The sequence below is a fragment of the Prionailurus viverrinus genome, chromosome B2, assembly GCF_022837055.1.
Source record: "Prionailurus viverrinus isolate Anna chromosome B2, UM_Priviv_1.0, whole genome shotgun sequence".
NCBI classification, from domain to species: Eukaryota; Metazoa; Chordata; class Mammalia; order Carnivora; family Felidae; genus Prionailurus; species Prionailurus viverrinus.
The window spans coordinates 42162356-42182376 of NC_062565.1; the positions used below are offsets into that span (position 1 = coordinate 42162356).

Below are 20021 nucleotides of genomic sequence, written 5' to 3' on the forward strand. Positions count from 1 at the left end.
TCCAGATTGGGCCTGATTGATGATTAAGTCAATCTCCAGCCCCTCTCCCCTCCCTGGAGAATGAGGAGTAGGGCTGAAAGTTTCAGGTTTCTAATCACGGCTTGGTTTTTCTGGCCATCAGCCCCCATCCTGAGGCTATCCAGGAGATCTCCAGGAGTGACCTCATTAGAACAAAAGACGCTGTTTTCACTCACAGAACTCCAGGGGATTCAGGAGTCCTGTCCCAGGAACCAGGGGCAGAGACCAAGTGTGTATTTCTTATTATGTCACCTCTGGCCCTCACTTTCCTCATCTGTAATGTGAGGATGATGATAACGTCCTTGAGCTGTTTTAAGGATTAAACAAGCGGAAAGTTCTTAGCCCAGCATTTGGCACATAATAAGAACTTAATTAACTGTAATTAATGTTCTTATAGATGAGGAAGTTGAGAGATCCAGAAAGGGGGGTGGGGAAGACTTGTCCGAGGTCGGCTTGGAACAGGACTCTAGGATTCCATTCAGCGGCCTGAGCACCTGCTCTGTAGTCAGCACTCCACCAGGCAGGGCGGGGGGGACACAGGGACGACTGGACAGTCCCCGTCCTCAACGGTCATACGCTCTTGGAAAGACTATACTATAGGGAAGGTTTCTCATGTCAAAGAGTTCACTCTTTCCCCTGGATAGACATGACAGCCAGGCCAGTGGCCTAACCATGCCAAGGAGAGTGTTATGGGTTGAATTGCGTCCCCCCAAAGACGTGTTCAAATCCTAACCCCCCCCCCCGAGTCAGTACCTCAGCATGTGATCTTATTTGGAAATATGGTCATTGCAGAAGTAAACAGTTAAGATGAAGTCACGCTAGAATAGGGTAGGTCCCTAATCCACTGCAACCGGTGCCCGTGTGAGAAGGAGACACAGAATGCCTTGTGAAGACCCAAAGACACACAGGGAGAGTGCCATGTCAGTGGGAAGTTGCCTTTCGGAAATGAAGAGGTTTCCAGGATACAAAGGTCAAGTTGGGGTGTCAGGGCCAACCCCTTCCTGGAAGGCTTGGGCTGGAGGAGAGGGACTCAGACTTGTCCTGATTGGACAGTACAGTGAGGACAGCCAACGTGGTGAAGGTGCCCCCGGGGTAGGGGTGCTGGGACTCCTGTCTCCACAGGAAGATGACCCTCTGGGCGGCGGGTAGGGCCCAGGCAGATGGAAAGTGGCTAGGTTACTGACCATGCCAGCTATGAGGGACAGTGGGAAGGAGGACAGAAGAGGAAGGCAGCTATTAAAACGTGCCACTGCCCCGGGACTCCCACTGCAATTGGAGAGTTCTAGGTGGGGGTGGGGGTTCCCCTCCCCCTCCCCACCCAGAACCTTCAACTGTCAAGCACCATGATAGCCACCAGCATGCCGTACTCCCCAGGTAGGCGCTCATGGGCTTGTACCATTCCTGTACCTCTACAGACCAGGGCCTCCCCGCCCCCCACCAGGGAAGAGGCCATGTCCCCTCGAGGGTGACTCTCCCATCGGACTGGAGGCTCCCTAGGAGCAGATGAGCCTCTTCCCCAGACGGTCCACTGATGGCCAGACCCACAGGCCCCCTTCTTCCTGTCTCCACTGAAAGGTTGGAGTCGAGGAGCCGAGAGGGACCAGACACCCCACTGTCACAGCTATCTATGAGAAAGGCTTGTATGAGGGAAGCCCCAGAGGCCATTAGAAAAATAAACCTCAGGGAACAGAGAGAACCCCTCCCCATCCCAGAAAACCTGGCCTCTTGATCCAGAAAGACCAGACCGTGAGAAGGCTACAGGAGCAGGACTCCGTAGGCAGGCCTGGGAACCTGACCTCAGGGCCTGAGGGAGACAGCACTGGGGAGAGGGGTGCTGGGCAGAGCTAGACTGTTCTGCAGGGTGGAAGGCAGCCAATCCCAGCCGGCAGAAGGGCTCAGCGCTGCACCTCACCCAGCCTAGGAGGGTAGCTGGCTTCTGCTATACAGGGCACCCTAGATCCTGGCTTCTCCGGCCCTCACCGTCTGCCTGACCCCTGGAGGCGTAGGGCTAGCCAGAGGAGAAGACCAAACCCAGTCCTCACTCTTCCAAAGTGCCCTGAGAAGTCTAGACACCCCTGGGCCAGAGAGCTTCCTATTCCTTCATGCCTTGTTTTACTGCGTTGCTCTGGCCATCTGCCTGTCTTTCCCACCGCCAGGCTTATCTGTCTGTCTGTGTCTCAGCTTGCCCACGCCCCTAGCCCACCTGTCAGGGCTCGAGTCTGTCACCCGCTCTGGAGACGTTTTTGGTGACGACTGTGGTAGAGTGTGTGTCTGTGTAAGTCTCCATGCCAGCCAGCTGAGTAACACGCTCAGACCGGGGAGACTTGGTACACAGGAAGTGAAGCCGGCGACAGAATGGTGGGAAGTGACTTCTCAGGCTGGGTGATGATCGGAGGGCATGATCACAGCCTTGGTCTGCCCCCTGGGGTTCTCCAGTGTTCTTGGACACCAGCACCTCCTGTGGTCCTTCTAGACCCGCATGGGAGCCCAGTACATTCACTGCGGGGGGGCAGCCAAGTCAGAGTCGACCTAAGGCGACCTCCTAGTGGAAGGGCACAGAGCGGTTCACCTCACTGTCTGAATGACCTCGGGCCATTCGCTCACCCCCGGTCTCTCACCCTGAGCACTATAGGACGCTTAGCAGCATCGCCGGCCTCTCCCCTCTGGATGCCTGTAGCACCCACCTGGTCCCCAGTTATGACAGCCAAAAATGTCTCTAGACATTGCTAAGTGGTCCCTGGGGCACTATCTCGCAGGTTGAGGACCACTGCCCTAAGGCTTCCAGGCAGGCTCTAAGTTAGATGTAGGTCAGATGGGCCTAGTCGTTCCTGCCCTGCTGACGACACTGGGTAAGGGCCAGGTGATGAGACAAAACCAGTCTTCAGGGATGCCACTGCCCTGGGACTCCCACTGCAATTGGAAGAGTTCTGGGTGGGGGTGGGGTTCCCCTCCCCCTCCCCCTCCCCACCTAGAACCTTCAACTGTCAAGCATCACGCTAGCCACCAGCATGCTGTACTCCCCAGGTAGGCGCTGATGGGCTCATACCATTCCTGTACCTCTGCGGACCAGGGCCGCCCCCAGGGAAGGGGCGTGTCCCCTTGAGGGTCCCCCTCAGGGATATTCTGCCGCCTGCCTCTTTGGACCCTCTTCATCTGGACCCCTTCTTCACCCCCCAAGATTTGTCCCCCCACCACAGGCCTCCTTCTAAGTCTTTCCCCTGCTCTTTGAGCAAAGAAATTAGCCACTTCTTCCCCTGCGTCCCCAACACACCCCTTTATTCACCCTACCTTAGGGGAGTGGAGTGAGCTTAGAGGAGGGAAAAGGGGGCAGTCACTCTCCCCAAGAACCTCCCAATTATCCCACCCGACCTGGTGGCCTCTCTCCCTGGCACCTTCTCCCTGCCTCTGTGGCCCATGAAGCTGAACCTGAAGGAGGATAGTCGGAGGAGGGTCCTCTCAGAGCTCCATGCAGGGGTGGGTTCGCTTCTGACTCCTCGGTGCCCGGGACAGAATACATGCTCCAAAAATGTGGCTGAGATGAGCTACAGTTTGCTTCAAGGAGCGCAAACGGAGCAGCAGAGACAGGCTCACAGAAGATCCCAACATGTAGAGTACAAGTGTTCCTGCATCCTTATGATCACTGAGTCCTGGGAGGGAGGAGGGGTGCTATATGATCCCAGGAGGAACTCCATAAATACTAGCTACCCAGCCGGGTCAGCGAGAAGGCAACCAACAATTTCTGAGCGCCTCGTGAACGCCAGCCTTTTTCATGTCTGTTGCACCATGTAATCCTGAAACACCCTGCAAGGTAGGATATGACGGCCTCTTTAGAGAGATGAGAAAACCAAGGCTCAGAGACATAAAGCAGCGTGCCCGAGGTCACACAGCTATCCACTCTGGTATGGGGCAGCCCAGGGCTGCAAGAGAGGAATCAGCTGCCTAAAGGGAGGTGACTTCACAAAGACCGCCTAGAGGCTGTGGGAAAGTGGAGGAAGCCTAAGCCTCGAGTGATGGGTAGGAGCATGGACCAGCCTGCCTAGGTGTGACCCTCACTGGCTCTGCTGCCCACCAGGTATCCAGCCTTGAGGAAGTTCAACCTCTCTGGGCCTCGGTTCTCCCCCCTGTAGCAGGGAGACATAATAATAATAAACCCAGCCAACAGCGTTGTGAGGATTCCCTAAAGTAATGCAGGTAAAGCATTTAGAACCATGCCAGGTACACACTGAGTCCTCAAACACTGTTAACTATTATTTTTATAACTGCTCTGTAAGTGCTAGTTACTTTTTTTTTTAAGTAGGCTCTGGGGCCCAGTGCGGGGCTTGAACTCACGACCCCGAGGTCAAGACCCAAGCCGATATCAAGAGTCGGACGCTCAGCCAACTGAGCCACCCAGGCGCCCTGGTGCTAGTTACTTTTACACCTGGGGGAGAATCCTAGTATCTTCTCGTCACAAATCATAGGCTCTGTGGAAGAAGCAAAAGACAGGGTCCCAAGTCTCTATTCAGCAAACTCATTCTAATCCTTACAGCCAATGGACTTTTCTCAGTGGGGGCCAGGAAACTCCAGGCCCCAGGGACCCCAAAGGGGGACCCCAGAGAAGCCTTTATGCTGTGGTCAGGGACTTTGCTCATCGCCTGCACCAACGCTCTGTCTTCCCTAGGCTGGGGTGAGCTCTTTTTTGTCCCCAGCCCAGGCATGGCCCGTGGCAGTGGTGGGTGGGAGTCTGCAGGTCCCTCCATTTACCAGGCACCTGCTCTGGGGTCAGCTCTTTGGGGGGATTCTCCCTAATGGAGTGGAGGCTCCCAGGGACGAGCCACATGACCATCTATCCCTTCACAGGGAGAAACTAAGATGCTCCTCCCTTCTAGGAGCACTGGGGAACATCATTCAAAACATCTATCGAGCACCTACTATGTGCCCAATGCAGCAGCAAACAAATGACAAAAACCTCTGCTCTCCTAAGCTTTCATTCTAGTGAGGGAGACAAATAATAAATAAAGTGTATAGTATGTCAGGGACCAAAGAGGGACAGGGAGCTGGGGGTCAGAGCAGGAGAGAGAAAACATAGATTTGCAAACATAGATTAAAAATCACTACAGTGCAATGCAAGGCATTCATTCATTCATTCATTCATTCATCCACTGAAAGCATTTCTGAGCCCCTGCTGGGGCCAGGTGCTCTATGAGACAGATGGAGTTCATTGTATTTTATTTTTTAAGTTTATTCACTTAGTTTGAGAGAGGAGAGAGAGTGAGTGCACGGGGGGGGGGGGGTGCAGAGAGAGAGGGAGAGAAAGAATCCCAAGTAGGCTCCAGCACAGAGCCCAGTATGGGGCTCGAACCCATGAACCGCGAGATCATCACCTGAGACGATGTCAAGAGTCGGATGCTTACCTGCCTGAGCCATGCAGGCGCCCCAAGAGACAGATGTAACCTAATAGTGGACAGAGGAGCCCCCATGTCCACCCTTGAGAGCTCACAGACAAGTCAACTCAGCAGGCAGGCAGTGACGGGTGTCACAACAAAGGAAAGCGTTAGACGTGACGGCGGCCCCACACTCTGCCTGGGCACGTTAGGGGAGGGCTTCCCCAAGGAGATGGCATTGAGCAGGGACTGGAAGACTGAGCAGGACTGTCCCCAGTGGACCAGGTGTGTGCGTGGGATCAGGAATGACCCCGGGCGGAGGCACAGAGGCAAGAACCATCTGGTACAGCTGAGAAACAGGGGCTGCCTGTGCAGGAAGGCTCTGGGCCTCTAGGTGGCAGCCTGGTTTGGGTTTGTCAGGCTCCGGGGGGAGACAACAGGAGCGTTACCGGACCTAGAGAAGTCCCAAGGAGACGCTGATGTGGGACAGGGGAATGGGTTGGCTTGGTTGGGGTAGTGTGAAGAGTTAAGAGGCCTCAGATAAATTTAGCCACAAGTGGCCCGTGATCCCCTTAGTTGGTGACGATGGGAAGATCATGCTAATTCCACAGGACTTCCCTCTGAGGAGAGGCACCTCCCTCTAGGAGGTAGCATCAGGAAAAGGTCACGGTCATGGGTCAGGGCGCCTGGGTGGCTTAGTCGGTTAAGCATCTGACTTTGGTTCAGGTCATGATCTCACAGCTCATGGATTCAAGCTCAGCTCAGAGCTTGGAGCCTGCTTTGGATTCTGTGCCTCTGTCTCTCTCTGCCCCTCTCCTACTTGGGCTCTGTCTCTCTCTCTCAAAAATATACAAACGTTAAAAAAAGATTTTTTATTAAAAAAAAAAAAAGGAGGGGCGCCTGGGTGGCGCAGTCGGTTGGGCGTCCGACTTCAGCCAGGTCACGATCTAGCGGTCTGTGAGTTCGAGCCCCGCATCGGGCTCTGGGCTGATGGCTCGGAGCCTGGAGCCTGTTTCCGATTCTGTGTCTCCCTCTCTCTCTGCCCCTCCCCCGTTCATGCTCTGTCTCTCTCTGTCCCAAAAATAAATTAAAACGTTGAAAAAAAAATTTAAAAATAAAAAAAATAAAAATAAAAAAATAATAAAAAAAAAAAAAAAGGAAAAGGTCACGGGCCTCGTTTGGGATCTGCAGTCAGACTTAGACCCATGCCCAGCCCTCACCCCGTGACCTTGGGCAAATTCCTTGACCTCCACGTCCCTGCTTCCTCTTCCAGTAATTAAGGGTATTGCATGGATCTTTCTCAGGGCTGGTGTGCCTGGCACAGAGCAGGCACTCGGCACTGTTAGCTCTGCAATTGTAACTCTTCTCCTTGTCTGTCAACAAGGGAGGACGAATAGCTAAGACCCCCTGCTCTTGCCTCTGTGCAACTCAGCCCTCTGTGTGCTCAATCTGGGTCTCACCTCTAGACACCCCAGAACCCTCCTGCCCTTCCCTATAGCTGCCCCTTCTTTTCCTCACTATGCATTCCTCCCCTGCCCTGGCACCAACTGGGCTCTGTTTGACTCAGACCACATCCATCTACTACTCTCTATCTCTATGTAGATTGGCCTATTTGGGGCATTTTATATAAATCAATCATACAATAGGTGGCCCTTTGTGACTGCCTTCTTTCTCCTACATCCATGTCGTAGCATGGATGAGAACTTCATTTCTTTTTGAATGATACCCTTGTACCAATGATATTCCGTTGGATGTCTGTTTCTCATTTTTTGTGCCCATTGATCAGCTGCTGGACATTTGGGGTCTCCTCCCACTTGTTGGCTATTGTGAATAATGCAATGAACATTTGTGTCCAACTTTTTGTACGGACATATATCTTCCTTTCTCTCAGGTGTATGCCTAGAGGTGGAACTGCTGGGCCATACGGTAATAACTCTATGTTTAACTGTTAGAGGGAGAGCCAGGCCATTTTCCAAAGTGGCAGCACCCTTTCATATTTCCACCAGCAAAGTATGAAGGTTCCAACTTCTCCACATCTTTGCCGACACTTGTTATTATCAGTCTTCTTTATTATAGTCATCCTAGCTGGTGCAAAGGGGTGTATCACTGTGGCCTTGATTTGCATTTGTCATTGACGACCAGTGGTGTTGAGCAATTTTTCATATGAGTGTTGGTCATATCTTCAAAAAGAAATCTGTCCAGATCCCTTGTCCATTTTTTAATTGGGTTGTTTGTCTTTTCATTATTAAGCGGAGGCGGTTTTCACCAATCAGGGAATGGCGGCTCACATCACCCACTGCCGACTCAAAGCCAAGGGCATGGGCCAACACCACAACGCCCAGAACTTCCATAACCAGAGCTTTGAGGACCTGCAAGCAACCTGTCTGAGGAAGGGGGAGCTGTTCGAGGACTCCTTTTTCCCTGCCGAACCCAGGTCCCTGGGCTTCAAGGATCTGGGTCCCAACTCCAAAAGCGTGCAGAACATCTCCTGGCAGAGGCCCGGTGTGGGTACTGGGAGGGAAGGCATGACTCATCTTCGGGGTGGAGGGCTGTTTGTAACAATGTCCCAGTCACTTTGAAATTTCCAATCTCCCAACCTCCCCAATCCTGGCCCTGGGACTAGTCTCCACCTCCATCAGGGCTGGAGACAGTTCTGGACATGCTTAAGCAAAACCTCTCAGATAACCCCTGGGAAAGTCACTCACTGACCTTTGCTATCACATCCGACAACTACGTCAAACTGGTCTTGTGCCCTCCTGCACCCTGTTTTCCCCTAGAACTTGGAGGTGGGCATCATGCCCCGGGAATGGCGAGATGGAGGTTCCGGAGAGGGGGGCGGGGCACGTCCTGGACCCCCTAAGACCTTTATTCCTTTACTGCAGGAAATCACAAGCAATCCTCATTTCATTATGAATGGGATCAGTCCAACAGACATCTGCCAGGGTGTACTTGGTGAGTGAGGAGCAAAAAAGCCAGTCGGGGGGAGGGGGTGAATCGGGGAAGAAGGCTGAGGTGGGGGGAGTGCCAGAGTGTCTTTTGAGGATGGGAAGCTGGGACTCCTAGATTCAGACAACCTCTCCTGCTTCCCTGCCCCTCTGTTTCTGTGGAGAGGATGAGACTGTCAAGTATGTTCTTCCTGTTACCCGCCCCCCCTCCCCGGGTCTGATCCCAGACCCTCCCGCTGCTAGCTGGGTCTGGGAGTAAGCTGGGTGGTATACTAGTGGCCCATTGCTACACAATAAACTGCCCCGGGCAATGACAAATATCTATCATCTCCGTGTTTGTGGGTTAGTGATTTGGAAGAAGCATAGGTGGGTGGGTCTGGCTCAGAGTCTCTCCTGAGGCTGCAGTCAAGATGTCAGGCAGAGCTGTGCTCACCTGAAGCTTTCACGCGAGCTGAAGGATCCACTTCCAAGATGGCGCACTCACGGGCCAGGAGGCCTCAGTTCCCTTCCACGTAGGCTTCTCCATAGGGCCGCTTGAGGGTCCACACAACATGGTAACGGATTTCCCCAGACGGAATGATATGAGGGAGAGAACAAAGAGGAAGCCATCATGCCTTTTCCCGCCTAGTCTCAGGAGAACACACGCGGTCACCTCCACCACATTCCATTTGTTAGAAGCAAGCACAAAATCTGGCCCACACTCAAGGGAAGGGAATTAGACTCCACCTCCTGAGAGGATTGTCAAAGAGCTTGTGGACATATTTTTAAGCCAGTGCCAGTTCCAGAACTTCCTTAGTCTGACGTATTAAGTAAAGGAGCACCAGGCTCTTCAGCCCCCTCTCCCATGGGCTTCCATGACAACCCCAAGGGATATCTTCCTCCTTAAGGAAGGATTCCTCCAAACCCTTCATCGCATTTTCAGGGATCAGACCAGCATGGGCTTCCTCTGGGGCTGAGTTCTGTCGTATTTGTGGCAGAGAAAAGGGCAAGTTGTAGGCAGGGCAGAAACCAAGGAGACCTCAGGCCCCGTGTCTGTCACCGTGGCTTACTGGGCCACAGGAAGTGACCTGGCTTCTCCCTATTTAGGTGTCCTTTTGGCAATGGAGGATTGGAGTGTCCTTACCCCTCCTTTTCCCACCCTCTGCCTCCCACTAACGGTACCCCAGGCAACTAGGAAGCCATTGGTAATCACAGTAGCTTTCCTAGAGCCCCTCAGCCTCAGCCTGGCCCAGGACACTCACTCAGGCTACCACCCTGCCCCACGGCCACCCCAGGACATCTGAGATACCCAGGAGAGAGAACTCGATGGGGGACCTCAAACCAGAGTTACTGCCCCTGTGCCCCATCAATGCCTAGCCCCGGGGACCTAGCTGGGCTACAGACTAAGCCCCTTGGGTGTCTGGTGTTACGTGACTGGTATCAGGGAGAGATGTCTTGATTGCTACACTAATGTAATCATGGCGTAGAAGGGTGCAGGGCATGGGGAAAGGTGACTGGATTTGTTCGGGAGCAGGGGGGGAAGGGGGTAGAAAACTGGCTCTTTCCCAAAGAAAGTAGATCCCAGAGTGAGAAGCAAGACGAAAGCCAAATACCTCCTCCCCAAATCTGAAAACAAAAGCATCCAGCTCTAATTTGTGAATCTCTTCTGTAATGCAGAAGGTAAAGAGGCTCACCTCCCCCCAGAGCCTGTTCTTTCAGCCCTGTTTCTCCCTACTAGATTCCTTCCTGAACACTTCTTAGTGACAAGGCTAAGGGAGGGGGCCACGGAGTCAGTTCCTGGGAGTACAGGAGAGGCAACCCCCTTCCTGTCTTTCCAGGGGACTGCTGGCTGCTGGCTGCCATTGGCTCCCTCACCACCTGCCCCAAACTGCTGTACCGTGTGGTACCCAAGGGGCAGAGCTTCAAGAAAAACTATGCAGGCATTTTCCATTTTCAGGTGAAGGATGATTTGAAAGCCAGAGTTGTTTTGTGGTGTGTGTGTGTGTGTGTGTGTGTGTGTGTGTATGTGTGGCGGAGACAGAGACAAAGCGGGTAGGGAGGAAGAAGAAGAATTATATTTGCTTTGAAGTTACATTTTTTCTTTTTGAGAAATGACATGTATTAGGGTGGATTTTGTCTAATTATCAGAGAAATATCTGGTCACTAAAGAAATCACGTAAGCTAATTTTTTAAAGCCCTCAAAGAAAATAATAATAATAATAATGATCTGTTGTTGGTGGCCCTCCTTCTCCTGCTTCTCTCCCTCTCCCTGTCTCTTCCTGTTGGTAGAAACACGCGTGTGTGTGAATGTGTGTGCGTGTGTATGACATTGGGAGTCGCTGTCGCATAGTTTTGGTAATCTCTTTAAATTTAGCGACATGTGGACACATTGCCCGTGTCGCAAAATATTTCTGAGAATCACAAGAATTTTTTTAATTCCAAATTTAAAATCCTAAAGCCCGGCCAAGGTCAAAATGTGGGTCGGGTCCCTCTGGGGCCCAAGGCAGAAACTGGAGATGAGGCTTGGGGTGACCTTCAGGCTTTTCATAGCTTTTCACTCACTTTTCAGCCCTTCTGGGGAGTGGGCTCTCTGACACTGGCCTGTCACTGATCCTGGCCACCAGGAGGTGCTCGTGTAACACAGTTCTCATATACAGCAGCGGGGGTGGGGTGGGTGTGAGGGTGTGTGCCTGTATGCACGCATGTGCTTGTAGGATGGCCGGGGGCACACACGTGTCTTAAGCCCCACTGAGGTCCACCTTGCTGCCCACAGATTTGGCAGTTTGGACAATGGATGGACGTGGTGGTGGATGACCGGCTGCCCACAAAGAATGGCAAGCTGGTGTTCGTGCACTCGGCTGAGCGCGCTGAGTTCTGGAGTGCCCTGCTGGAGAAGGCATATGCCAAGTGAGTGCCCCAAGCCTGGGCTTGCCTCCAAGCCTGCCCGACAACTGGCAGCTATGGGGGCAGCTGACTCAGGGGAAAAGGCAGATGGAGGTCAGGGCATCCCTTCCTGCCCTCACCACACCCTCTCGTGTCCAAGCTGGCATCTCTAAACCAGAGCATAAAAGTGCCCTCTCTGTGCCCACAGGCTGAATGGGTCCTATGAAGCACTGTCGGGGGGCAACACAGTAGAGGGCTTTGAAGACTTCACAGGGGGCGTGACCTATAGCCTCCAACTCCAGAAGCCCCCTCGGAACCTGCTGAGGATTCTTAGGAAGGCCATAGAGCGATCCTCCCTCATGGGCTGCTGCATCGAAGTAAGCCATACTGGGTCCTGCCTCAGGGCCTTTGTACCTGCGGTTGCTTTCACCCAGATGGTTCTTTCCCCCAGGTAGCTGCGCGACTAGCCTCTTCTCATTCACATTTCAGTTCAAATGCCCCTTCCTCAGGCCTCTCTTCCCTACCTCCCACTCTAAATCAGCTGCTCCTACCTCCCTTTGCTTTCTACTTTGTTTTTATTCTCCCCCCAGCATGTATTGTGATCTGAAATGGTCTTACTTATCAATATAGTTGTTCCCAGCCTATCTTCTCCCGACAGTTTCGTATTCCATGGGGGCAGTCACCTGTCTCATTGACTGCCGGATCCTGGGACTTAGGATGCTGCCTGGCATATGCAAGAGACACCCAGCAAATATTTATTCAAAGAAATAAATGAGCCCGGGGTGGAACCGTACGACCCTGCCTTTGCACTCTGGGCATGTAACCCCGAGAAATGAAGACTTACAAGCACATGAAAGCCGGCACACAAATGTTCATAGAGGCTTTGTTCATAGTAGCCAGGAACTGGGAACAGTCTAGACGTCCTTCACGGAGTGAATAGTTAAACTGCAGTGCACAGAGGCCGTGGGATATAACTCGGCGATAAGAGGAAATGAACTACCAATACATGCAACTACTTGGGTGAATCCCAAGGGAATTATGCTGCGTGAGGAAAACCAAGAGAGTTCCATACTGTACGAATCCATTCACATGGCAGGCTTGAAATGACAAGACTTTTTAAATGTTTATTTATATTTGAGAGACAGACAGAGACAGAAACAGAGTGCAAGCAAGGGAGGGGCAGAGAGAGGGAGACACAGAATCGGAAGCAGGCTCCAGGCTCTGAGCTGTCAGCACAGAGCCCGACGCAGGGCTCGAACTCAGGAACCGCGAGATCATGACCTGAGCCGAAGTTGGACGCTTAACCCACTGCACCATCCAGGGGGCACCTAGGTGGCTCAGTCGGTTAAGCGTCTGTCTCTGGATTTTGGCTCAGGTCGTGATCTCACGGTTCATGGGATGGAGTTTTGAGTCCGGCTTTGCACTGACAGCATGGAGTCTGCTTGGGATTCTCTCTCTCCTTCCCTCTGCCTGCCTCTCTCTCTCTCTCTCTCTCTCTCTCTCTGTCTCTCTCTCTCAAAATAAATAAACTTAAAAAAAAAACCCTGGACCCCAAGAGTGCTCACATTTCTTCGGGTGCCCTGGTGCATCTGACCGGATCCTGAATTCCTTTCTTTCCTCTCTGTTCTGTAGGTCACCAGCGACAGTGAGTTGGAGGCCATGACCCAGAGGATGCTAGTGAAAGGGCACGCCTACTCCGTGACCGGCCTCCATGATGTGAGTCTGCCAAGCGCACCCTACCTGGAGACACAGAACAAGGAGGACAGTCCCTCCTGCCCCGGGACCTTCAGCCACACCCCTGCCACCACACCCTTTCCACCAGGTCTTCTACAAAGGCAGGACGGAAACCCTGATTCGGGTCCGGAATCCCTGGGGCCGGATCGAGTGGAATGGAGCCTGGAGTGACAAGTAGGTGCCCCTGAGCAGCACTGTCAGGTGAGGGGCAGAGCGCACGGCCGGCCCACGAGCCAGGCAGTGTCACAGATGGAACCGCTGGCGTCCCAGGACCAGCCCCTCCCCACTAGTGTTTTCCCCTCTAACTCCGGACCCCCAGCAGCCGGAGTTCAGCGGGGAGGGAATCCCTTGGGGAGGAACAAAATACCTTCTGAGCCCTGCCTTTCTCCTTCCACCTCCTGTCTCTGATCCAGTGCCAGCGAGTGGGACAAAGTGGCCCCAGAAACCCAGAAACAGCTGCTTCAGAAGAGGGAGGATGGGGAGTTCTGGTCAGTGCAGCTTGGGTGGGCTTCCTTCTGCCCCCACGCCCCGTCCCTTCATCTCCTCTGCCGCCCTCCCACCCTTGCCTTTGATGGGGAGGCTCTGAGGGGGAGCTTCCGGGTGTGACGGTGCCACAGGCTCTCGCCGTCGCGCCCTCCACCACAGGATGTCCTACCAAGACTTCCTGGACAACTTCACGCTCCTGGAGATCTGCAACCTGACGCCTGACACGCTCTCCTGGGACGACAGGGGCTATTGGCACACCACCTTCTGCGAGGGCAGCTGGCGGCGGGGCAGCACTGCGGGGGGCTGCAGGAACCACCCCGGTGGGTGAGGGGATTCGGGGTCCGCGAAGGGGTCAGGGGACCGGCAGATCCCACGAGGCCCCACCAAGGAGGCAGGCGTGTGGCCGGGAAGCCGGTCCACCCTGGGAAGGGCAGAGCCATGCTGACCTGCTTCTTCCACAGACACATTCTGGACCAACCCCCAGTTCAGGATCTCTCTCCCGGAGGGGGACGACGACCCAGAGGACGACGAAGTTGTCTGCACCTGCCTGGTGGCCCTGATGCAGAAGAACTGGCGACGGGCACGGCCCCACGGAGCCCAGCTGCAGACCATTGGATTTGTCATCTACTCGGTGGGTGCTCCAACACCTCCCCCAGCCACTCTTGCTCCCTCTCCTGGCCTCACCCCCTTCAAGACCCTGCCAAAAGCCTTAATGAATAGTAACGCCTTCCAAGAAGAGGAAGGAGACAGAGCGCCAGGGAGGTGAGGTTACTTGCCCAAGCTCACACACCCAAGGCTCAGAAGCAGATTATGTCCTGATTCCCAGATGTTCTGAGACTTCACATTGTCCCCAGGTGTCCCCCACACACACACCCGCCCAGACACACCACCCAGAGCGTTGACTCCAGCAGCCAAGAGATATCCCTGACCACATTTCTGAAATTGTGCTTTGCGAAATCCTATAAATGACAATTTGTTCGAATAGTTACGGAGCACCTACTGTATGCCAGCCACCAGTCCAATCTCCACTGGTCCAATAGTGAACAAAAAGAGACACAAGGGGCGCCTGGGTGGCTCAGTCGGTTGGGCGTCCGACTTCGGCTCAGGTCATGATCTCACAGTTCACGAGTTCGAGCCCCGCATTGGGCTCTGTGCTGACAGCTCAGAGCCTGGAGCCTCCTTTGGATTCTGTGTGTCCCTCTCCTGCTTATGCTCTGTCTCTTTCTGTCTCAAAAATAAATAAAAACATTTTTAAAATTATAAGATACTTCATCTTAAAAAAAAAAAAAAGAGAGAGACACAGCCTTGCCCTCCTCCTAGGCTGGGAGCCCACCAGGTTAACAGACACCAGACATGCCTGAAGATATTTCCAAGGTTAGGGGTGCCTGGTGGTTCGGTTGGTTAAGCGTCTGAATTGAGCTCAGGTCATGATCTTGTAGTTCATGAGTTTGAGCCCTGCATCGGGCTCTGTGCTGATGGCTCAGAACCTGGAGCCTGCTTCAGATTCTGTGTCTCCTTCTCTCTCTGCCCCTTCCCCGTTCACTCTCTCTCTCTCTCTCTCTCTAAAGAATAAAGAAACACTCAAGACATTTAAAATATATATATATTTCCAAGGTTAGCTGTGGTCCTTCAGGAAAGGTATATACCTCCCACCTGGGACTCTACAGGGCATCAGCTATGGGTTTTTGTCATCCCTACGGGGCAACAACCCACTTAATCTTTTTTGTTTATTTTATTTATTTTTGAGACAGAGAGAGAGACAGCAGGGGAGAGACAGAGAGAGAGAAAGAGAGAGACAGGAGACAGAGAATCCCAAGCAAGCCCCGTGCTGCCAGCGCAGAGCCCAATGTGGGGCTCGAACTCACGAACCGTGAGATCGTGACCTCAGCCAAAATCAGGAGCCGGGCATTCAACTGACTGAGCTACCCAGGATCCCTTACAACCTACTTATCTTGGTTTAACTCACCTTTTTACAAACATATTTGTGTTCAATGGCCAGTTTCAATAATCGCCTGTTAACTACTGCAGGATACAAGTGTTCCATGGAAAACGCTCGTATTCTGGAAAACGCTCTCCTCAACTTTCATCCTAGCTCTGTCACTTTTTAGCAGTGGGAAATTGGGCACGTTACCTCACCTCTTGGGATTCAGTTTCCTATCCTTAACCTGCAGGGATAAAAACCTCCCCCTGGCAAAACTTTGTGTAAACTATGCTTTGTTGTCCAAAACTGAGGAATTATTAATGTTAACGTTAGGACTTTTGGCTGTCAGAACCCATGCCCCCCCCCCCACCAGTGTCCCGCTGTAACACCCCCAACACACACACATGTGCACGCATGCACACACACACACACACACACACACTGCCTGACTTCTACAGGCCTGAGCCCTTTCACCATCCTGGGAGTTTGGCCTTCCTCTCTCTTCTCTTCCTAGGTCCCAAAGGAGGTACAGAAGACATGGGCTTGATTCTGGGCAGGCACTGCCCCACCTCTGGCTGCATGTGGATGGGCAAGGGGCAGAATTCAGCCAAGGGCTCTCAGGGCTACTGGGTTAGGATTCTACTGCGTTGGGGCCCCGGATAGGAGTCAGGGCAGGAGATCAAGGAGTAGGGAGTCGGGCAGGGGATACTTTGGTTACCTGCCGGCTGGGTGGTATCCAGGACTGGTCAGTTTGTGGCAATGCCTCCCCCGGAGACTTGCCCAAGTAAGCTTCACTTTTGGGGTCCCTCTCTCTGCCTATACTCACATGCCAGCCCTGTACCCACCTCCAAGGCACATATAGTTTCAGAACATCCAGGATACTCGCTTGAAGAAGGACTTCTTCATAAAGTATCAGGACCATGGCTTCTCAGAGATCTTCACTAACTCGCGGGAGGTGAGCAGTCATCTCCGGCTGCCTCCGGGGGAATATGTCATCATTCCCTCCACCTTTGAGCCACACAGAGATGCCGACTTCCTGCTACGGGTCTTCACAGAAAAGCACAGCGAGTCCTGGTGAGGAGCCCTACCTCACCGCTCCAAGACCACCTGCCCAAGAGCTGTAGGATGTCAAGCTCAGGGGGCCGTCATCTGGTCCTCCCCAACTCTGTCCCTAGTTTAAATCAGGGAAACTGAGGCACACGGAAGGGGAGTCTCAGTAGCAAGCCAGAATCAGAACCCAGACCCCATGGAACCTGTTCCACGCTGCTTCAGATACACGACATGATCTCCCCACAAGCACCCCACTAAATTCCCTGTCTCCCTGATCCCGCATAACCATGAACCTTCCTTCACTTTTGCGCAGGGAACTGGATGAAGCCAACTGTGCTGAGCTACTCCAGGAGGTGAGGGGAGGCTGTGGGGTCCAGGGACCAGAGGAAGCATCTGAGGAATGTGAAGGAACTTTCTTGACTGGGTCCCTTTCCCACTCCTTTCCCTCCAGGAGAAGTTCTGTGAGAATGACGTAGACCAGGACTTCATACATTTGTTTGGGATAGTGGCAGGAGGAGAGGTACAAGGCCGAGGGCTGGGCACCCAAAGCAGGTGGATGGGGGGAACGTGCCAGAGCTGGGATTTATGGTCGCCCTTCCTAGGACAAGGAGATAGGCATGTATGAGCTACAGAAGCTGCTCAACAAGGTGGTCACCAAACGTGAGTCTCCCACCCCCCCCTACCCTGCCACTCACAACCCTTCTCCCGCAGCTTGCACCCCCCCTGGGCCGCTCCCTGCATCCCCTGCGATGCCCCACTCACTCCTTCTCTCTTCCTGCCCCTTCTCTCCCTCACAGTCAGAAACTTCAGGACCCAGGGCTTCGGCCTGGATGTGTGCCGCTGTATGGTCAACCTCATGGATGTATCTTCTTGTCCAGTGCTCTCCCACCCCTCACCCCTACCCCCAAGCCTGGCCCCCAGGTGACCATCGCTCTGGCCAGTCCTGCCCTCCTTCGCTGGGGATTAGGCTCTGAGATAGCAAAAGATGCCAGTTTTTCTAGCTGTTACCATAGTGACCACACAAGATCCCCGGGTCTCATGTCTCCCACTCAGCGAGCCCCTCTGCTTCCCTGGCCCCAAGATGCCCTCTTCACTCCCTCTTCTGGCATCCTTGACTACCACCCCCTCCCCAGAAAGATGGCTCTGGCAAGCTGGGGCTTCTGGAGTTCCAGATCCTGTGGAAAAAAATCAAGAAATGGACGGTAAAGAACACTGAAGGGGCAGTTTATGGCGGGGAGAAAGGGAGGTCCTCAAGAGTGATGGGGATTAGTAAGGACGATGCTGGAACGGGAGCCCCTGACTAGACACACACACACACACACACACACACACACACACACACAGGACAGGATCTGTTGGAGTGTTGGTGCATTAGCTAGTCAGATTAACAACCAGTATAGTCCAGGCATCACCAGTTTAAAGGACTGGTGCAGAGGGCCCAGTTGGGAGTGGGTCTTTCAGACCCCTGACTCCGGTCTTAGCCCCCTCCCCTTGCCAGAGGCCCCCTACAGTCACTAGATGACAGGAATATTGGGCGCTCAGGGCGGGGGCCAGGGTAGGCAGCGCTGGGGTCTTGGGTAGTCCTTGTAGGTTAACTATACTGAAGTATTTCATTATTTCCACCACCGTGCTATGCACACCCCCTCTGCCTATCCCTTCAGGACATCTTCCGAGAGTGTGACGAGGACAACTCAGGCAGCTTGAACTCCTATGAGATGCGCTTGGCAATTGAGAAAGCAGGTTAGCAGGGGGTCAGGGGAGAGGGTCTGGGGGCAGCGAGGGAGGATGCGGTGGCCAGGGGGCTGGACTCCCCCTCCGCACTCCTCTCTCTCCCAGGCATCAAGCTGAATAACAAGGTGATGCAGGTGCTGGTGGCCAGGTATGCAAACGATAACATGATCGTGGATTTTGACAGCTTCATCAGCTGCTTCCTGAGGCTCAAGGCCATGTTCAGTGAGTCAGTCATCTGCCCACTCCCCACCGTGGGTCGGGGACCCCTGGCCGCCTCCCACACGCCCACATGAGGAGCCCTGCTCCCAAACCATCCCCCTCTTTAGGGCACAGACGATCTGGGTTCAAATCCCAGCCCCACCACTTGTTGGCTGTGTGCCTTGAGCAAGTCGCTTTATCTCTCTGTGCCTCCGTCCTCTGTCCTCATCTATAAAATGTGGGCAGTAACAGTATTGCCCTCATAGGACGGAGCCACAGAACATATGAGTTTCACGCATGGCGACGCTCTGTGTGTGGCTCATGGCGAGGCTTGGAGTTCTTATCATTAATTCCTTCCTGAGCTGAGGGTTAGCCTGGAGGCAGCAAGGGACAGCTTCTGATGCCCTTTCTGACCTCCTGCTTCTTTGGGATTGGGTCTTGCAGACCCTTTGGGTCTCGGCTCTCAAACCCCTTCCCTTGCCTCCTCTCCCAAACAGCATACTTTCTATCCATGGACCCCAAGAACACTGGCTATATTCGCTTGAATCTGAACCAGGTACTCACGGCTCCCCCTGCCCTCTGCTCCCCCAGCCATCCTGCCCCACCCTCCCTGCCGTCCTTGGATCTGCTTCTCTCCTCCCCACAGTGGCTGCAGACAACCATGTGGGGATAGGGGAGCCCCAAGAGCCCGGCTCCCACCACCACCACTGCGGGGCTCCGGGCTCAGGGGCAGGACACTCCTTACTGCTCTCGGCTCTGCATTCCCTGCCAATGGAACGGGCTCCAGGTAGTGGCACCTGGGCCCCTTACTCCAGCACCAGGCCGTCCATTGCCCACCCCCCCAGCCCAAAGTGTTTCTCTTTTTCCCCAGCCAGCTTCTGGTGGCTGGATTTCCCCCAGTCTCTCTCCCTCTCTGAGTATATTCTACTGAAGATTAAGTGCCACTTCCCCAGTGGCTGTGGAGGCTCTCCACACTTTCCTGCTCACACGTACCCGCTGCCTACCTCTCCAGGCTTGGGCCCTCCCTTCTCTCCCTCACTTGGGGGCATTGTTATAATAAACAGCCATTGCCACTGGCTTCTGTGTCTCCGTGCTTCTATGCCGAGAAAATTCTGGCAGGGGTGGAAGTCACTTCCCCAGCACCAAAGAGGGGCTCCAGGAGCTCTCAGTTAGAGGGATCTCACCCCTACTTCCAGGGAGGCATGTGTGACTGTTACAAAAACTAGAGGGCGCTGTTGACATTTATGGGCAGTACCAGAGATGCTAAAGGCACAACAGTCCCTCCCCGAGGACCCGTACAGACACAGACGTGGTACCAAGGAGCAGCATCTGAGGAGAGGGCATTGGGCAAAGTTAGGGGCCCTTGGGACGCCAGCCTCCTCTCTTGTCCCCTCCCCCAACCTGAGGTCTCCAAAGGTGGCATTGCAGGTGTCTCAAAGGCCAAAAATCTGGCACTCACGTGAGCCAGCTGGTCACGGAAGTGAAGCGACCCTCCTGGGTGTGAGGCGGGGAGGGGTGAAGATTGTGGCAACAGATGAGCTCCTTCCTGCATGAAACGTGCTCTGATTCAAATCATTTGTGTTGTTAGACACTTGCTACTGCCGAGCCACTGCCCTCACAGGAAGGATCAAGGGACCCTTGACGTGCTCTTGACCTTGGAGTCTCTGCCCCAGGTGCCCTCTCCCCCAGTCTCCTGCCTCTTGCTGCAGCCCC

At 53.8% G+C, this 20021-nt stretch overlaps 1 protein-coding gene across 2 annotated transcripts; it reads left to right on the top strand.

Moving 5' to 3' along the window:
* The first annotated feature begins 1331 nt into the window (after window positions 1-1331).
* Window positions 1332-19042, top strand: CAPN11 (calpain 11). Of its 2 annotated transcripts, none has more exons than XM_047858652.1 (22): window positions 1332-1392; window positions 7632-7885; window positions 8264-8333; window positions 10144-10262; window positions 11079-11212; window positions 11397-11565; window positions 12821-12904; window positions 13011-13096; window positions 13336-13410; window positions 13568-13728; window positions 13870-14039; window positions 15844-15855; window positions 16192-16403; window positions 16693-16732; window positions 16831-16899; window positions 16982-17039; window positions 17177-17241; window positions 17513-17581; window positions 18041-18119; window positions 18216-18332; window positions 18806-18864; window positions 18955-19042. In XM_047858652.1, exons 1-22 carry the CDS (start codon window positions 1362-1364, stop codon window positions 18979-18981), a joined length of 2160 nt encoding a protein of 719 aa, XP_047714608.1. In that variant the 5' UTR covers window positions 1332-1361; the 3' UTR covers window positions 18982-19042. The 2 variants fall into 2 exon arrangements, with proteins under 2 accessions (XP_047714608.1, XP_047714609.1); XM_047858653.1 differs by lacking the exon at window positions 1332-1392 and adding an exon at window positions 3014-3042.
* Window positions 19043-20021: the final 979 nt, after the last annotated feature.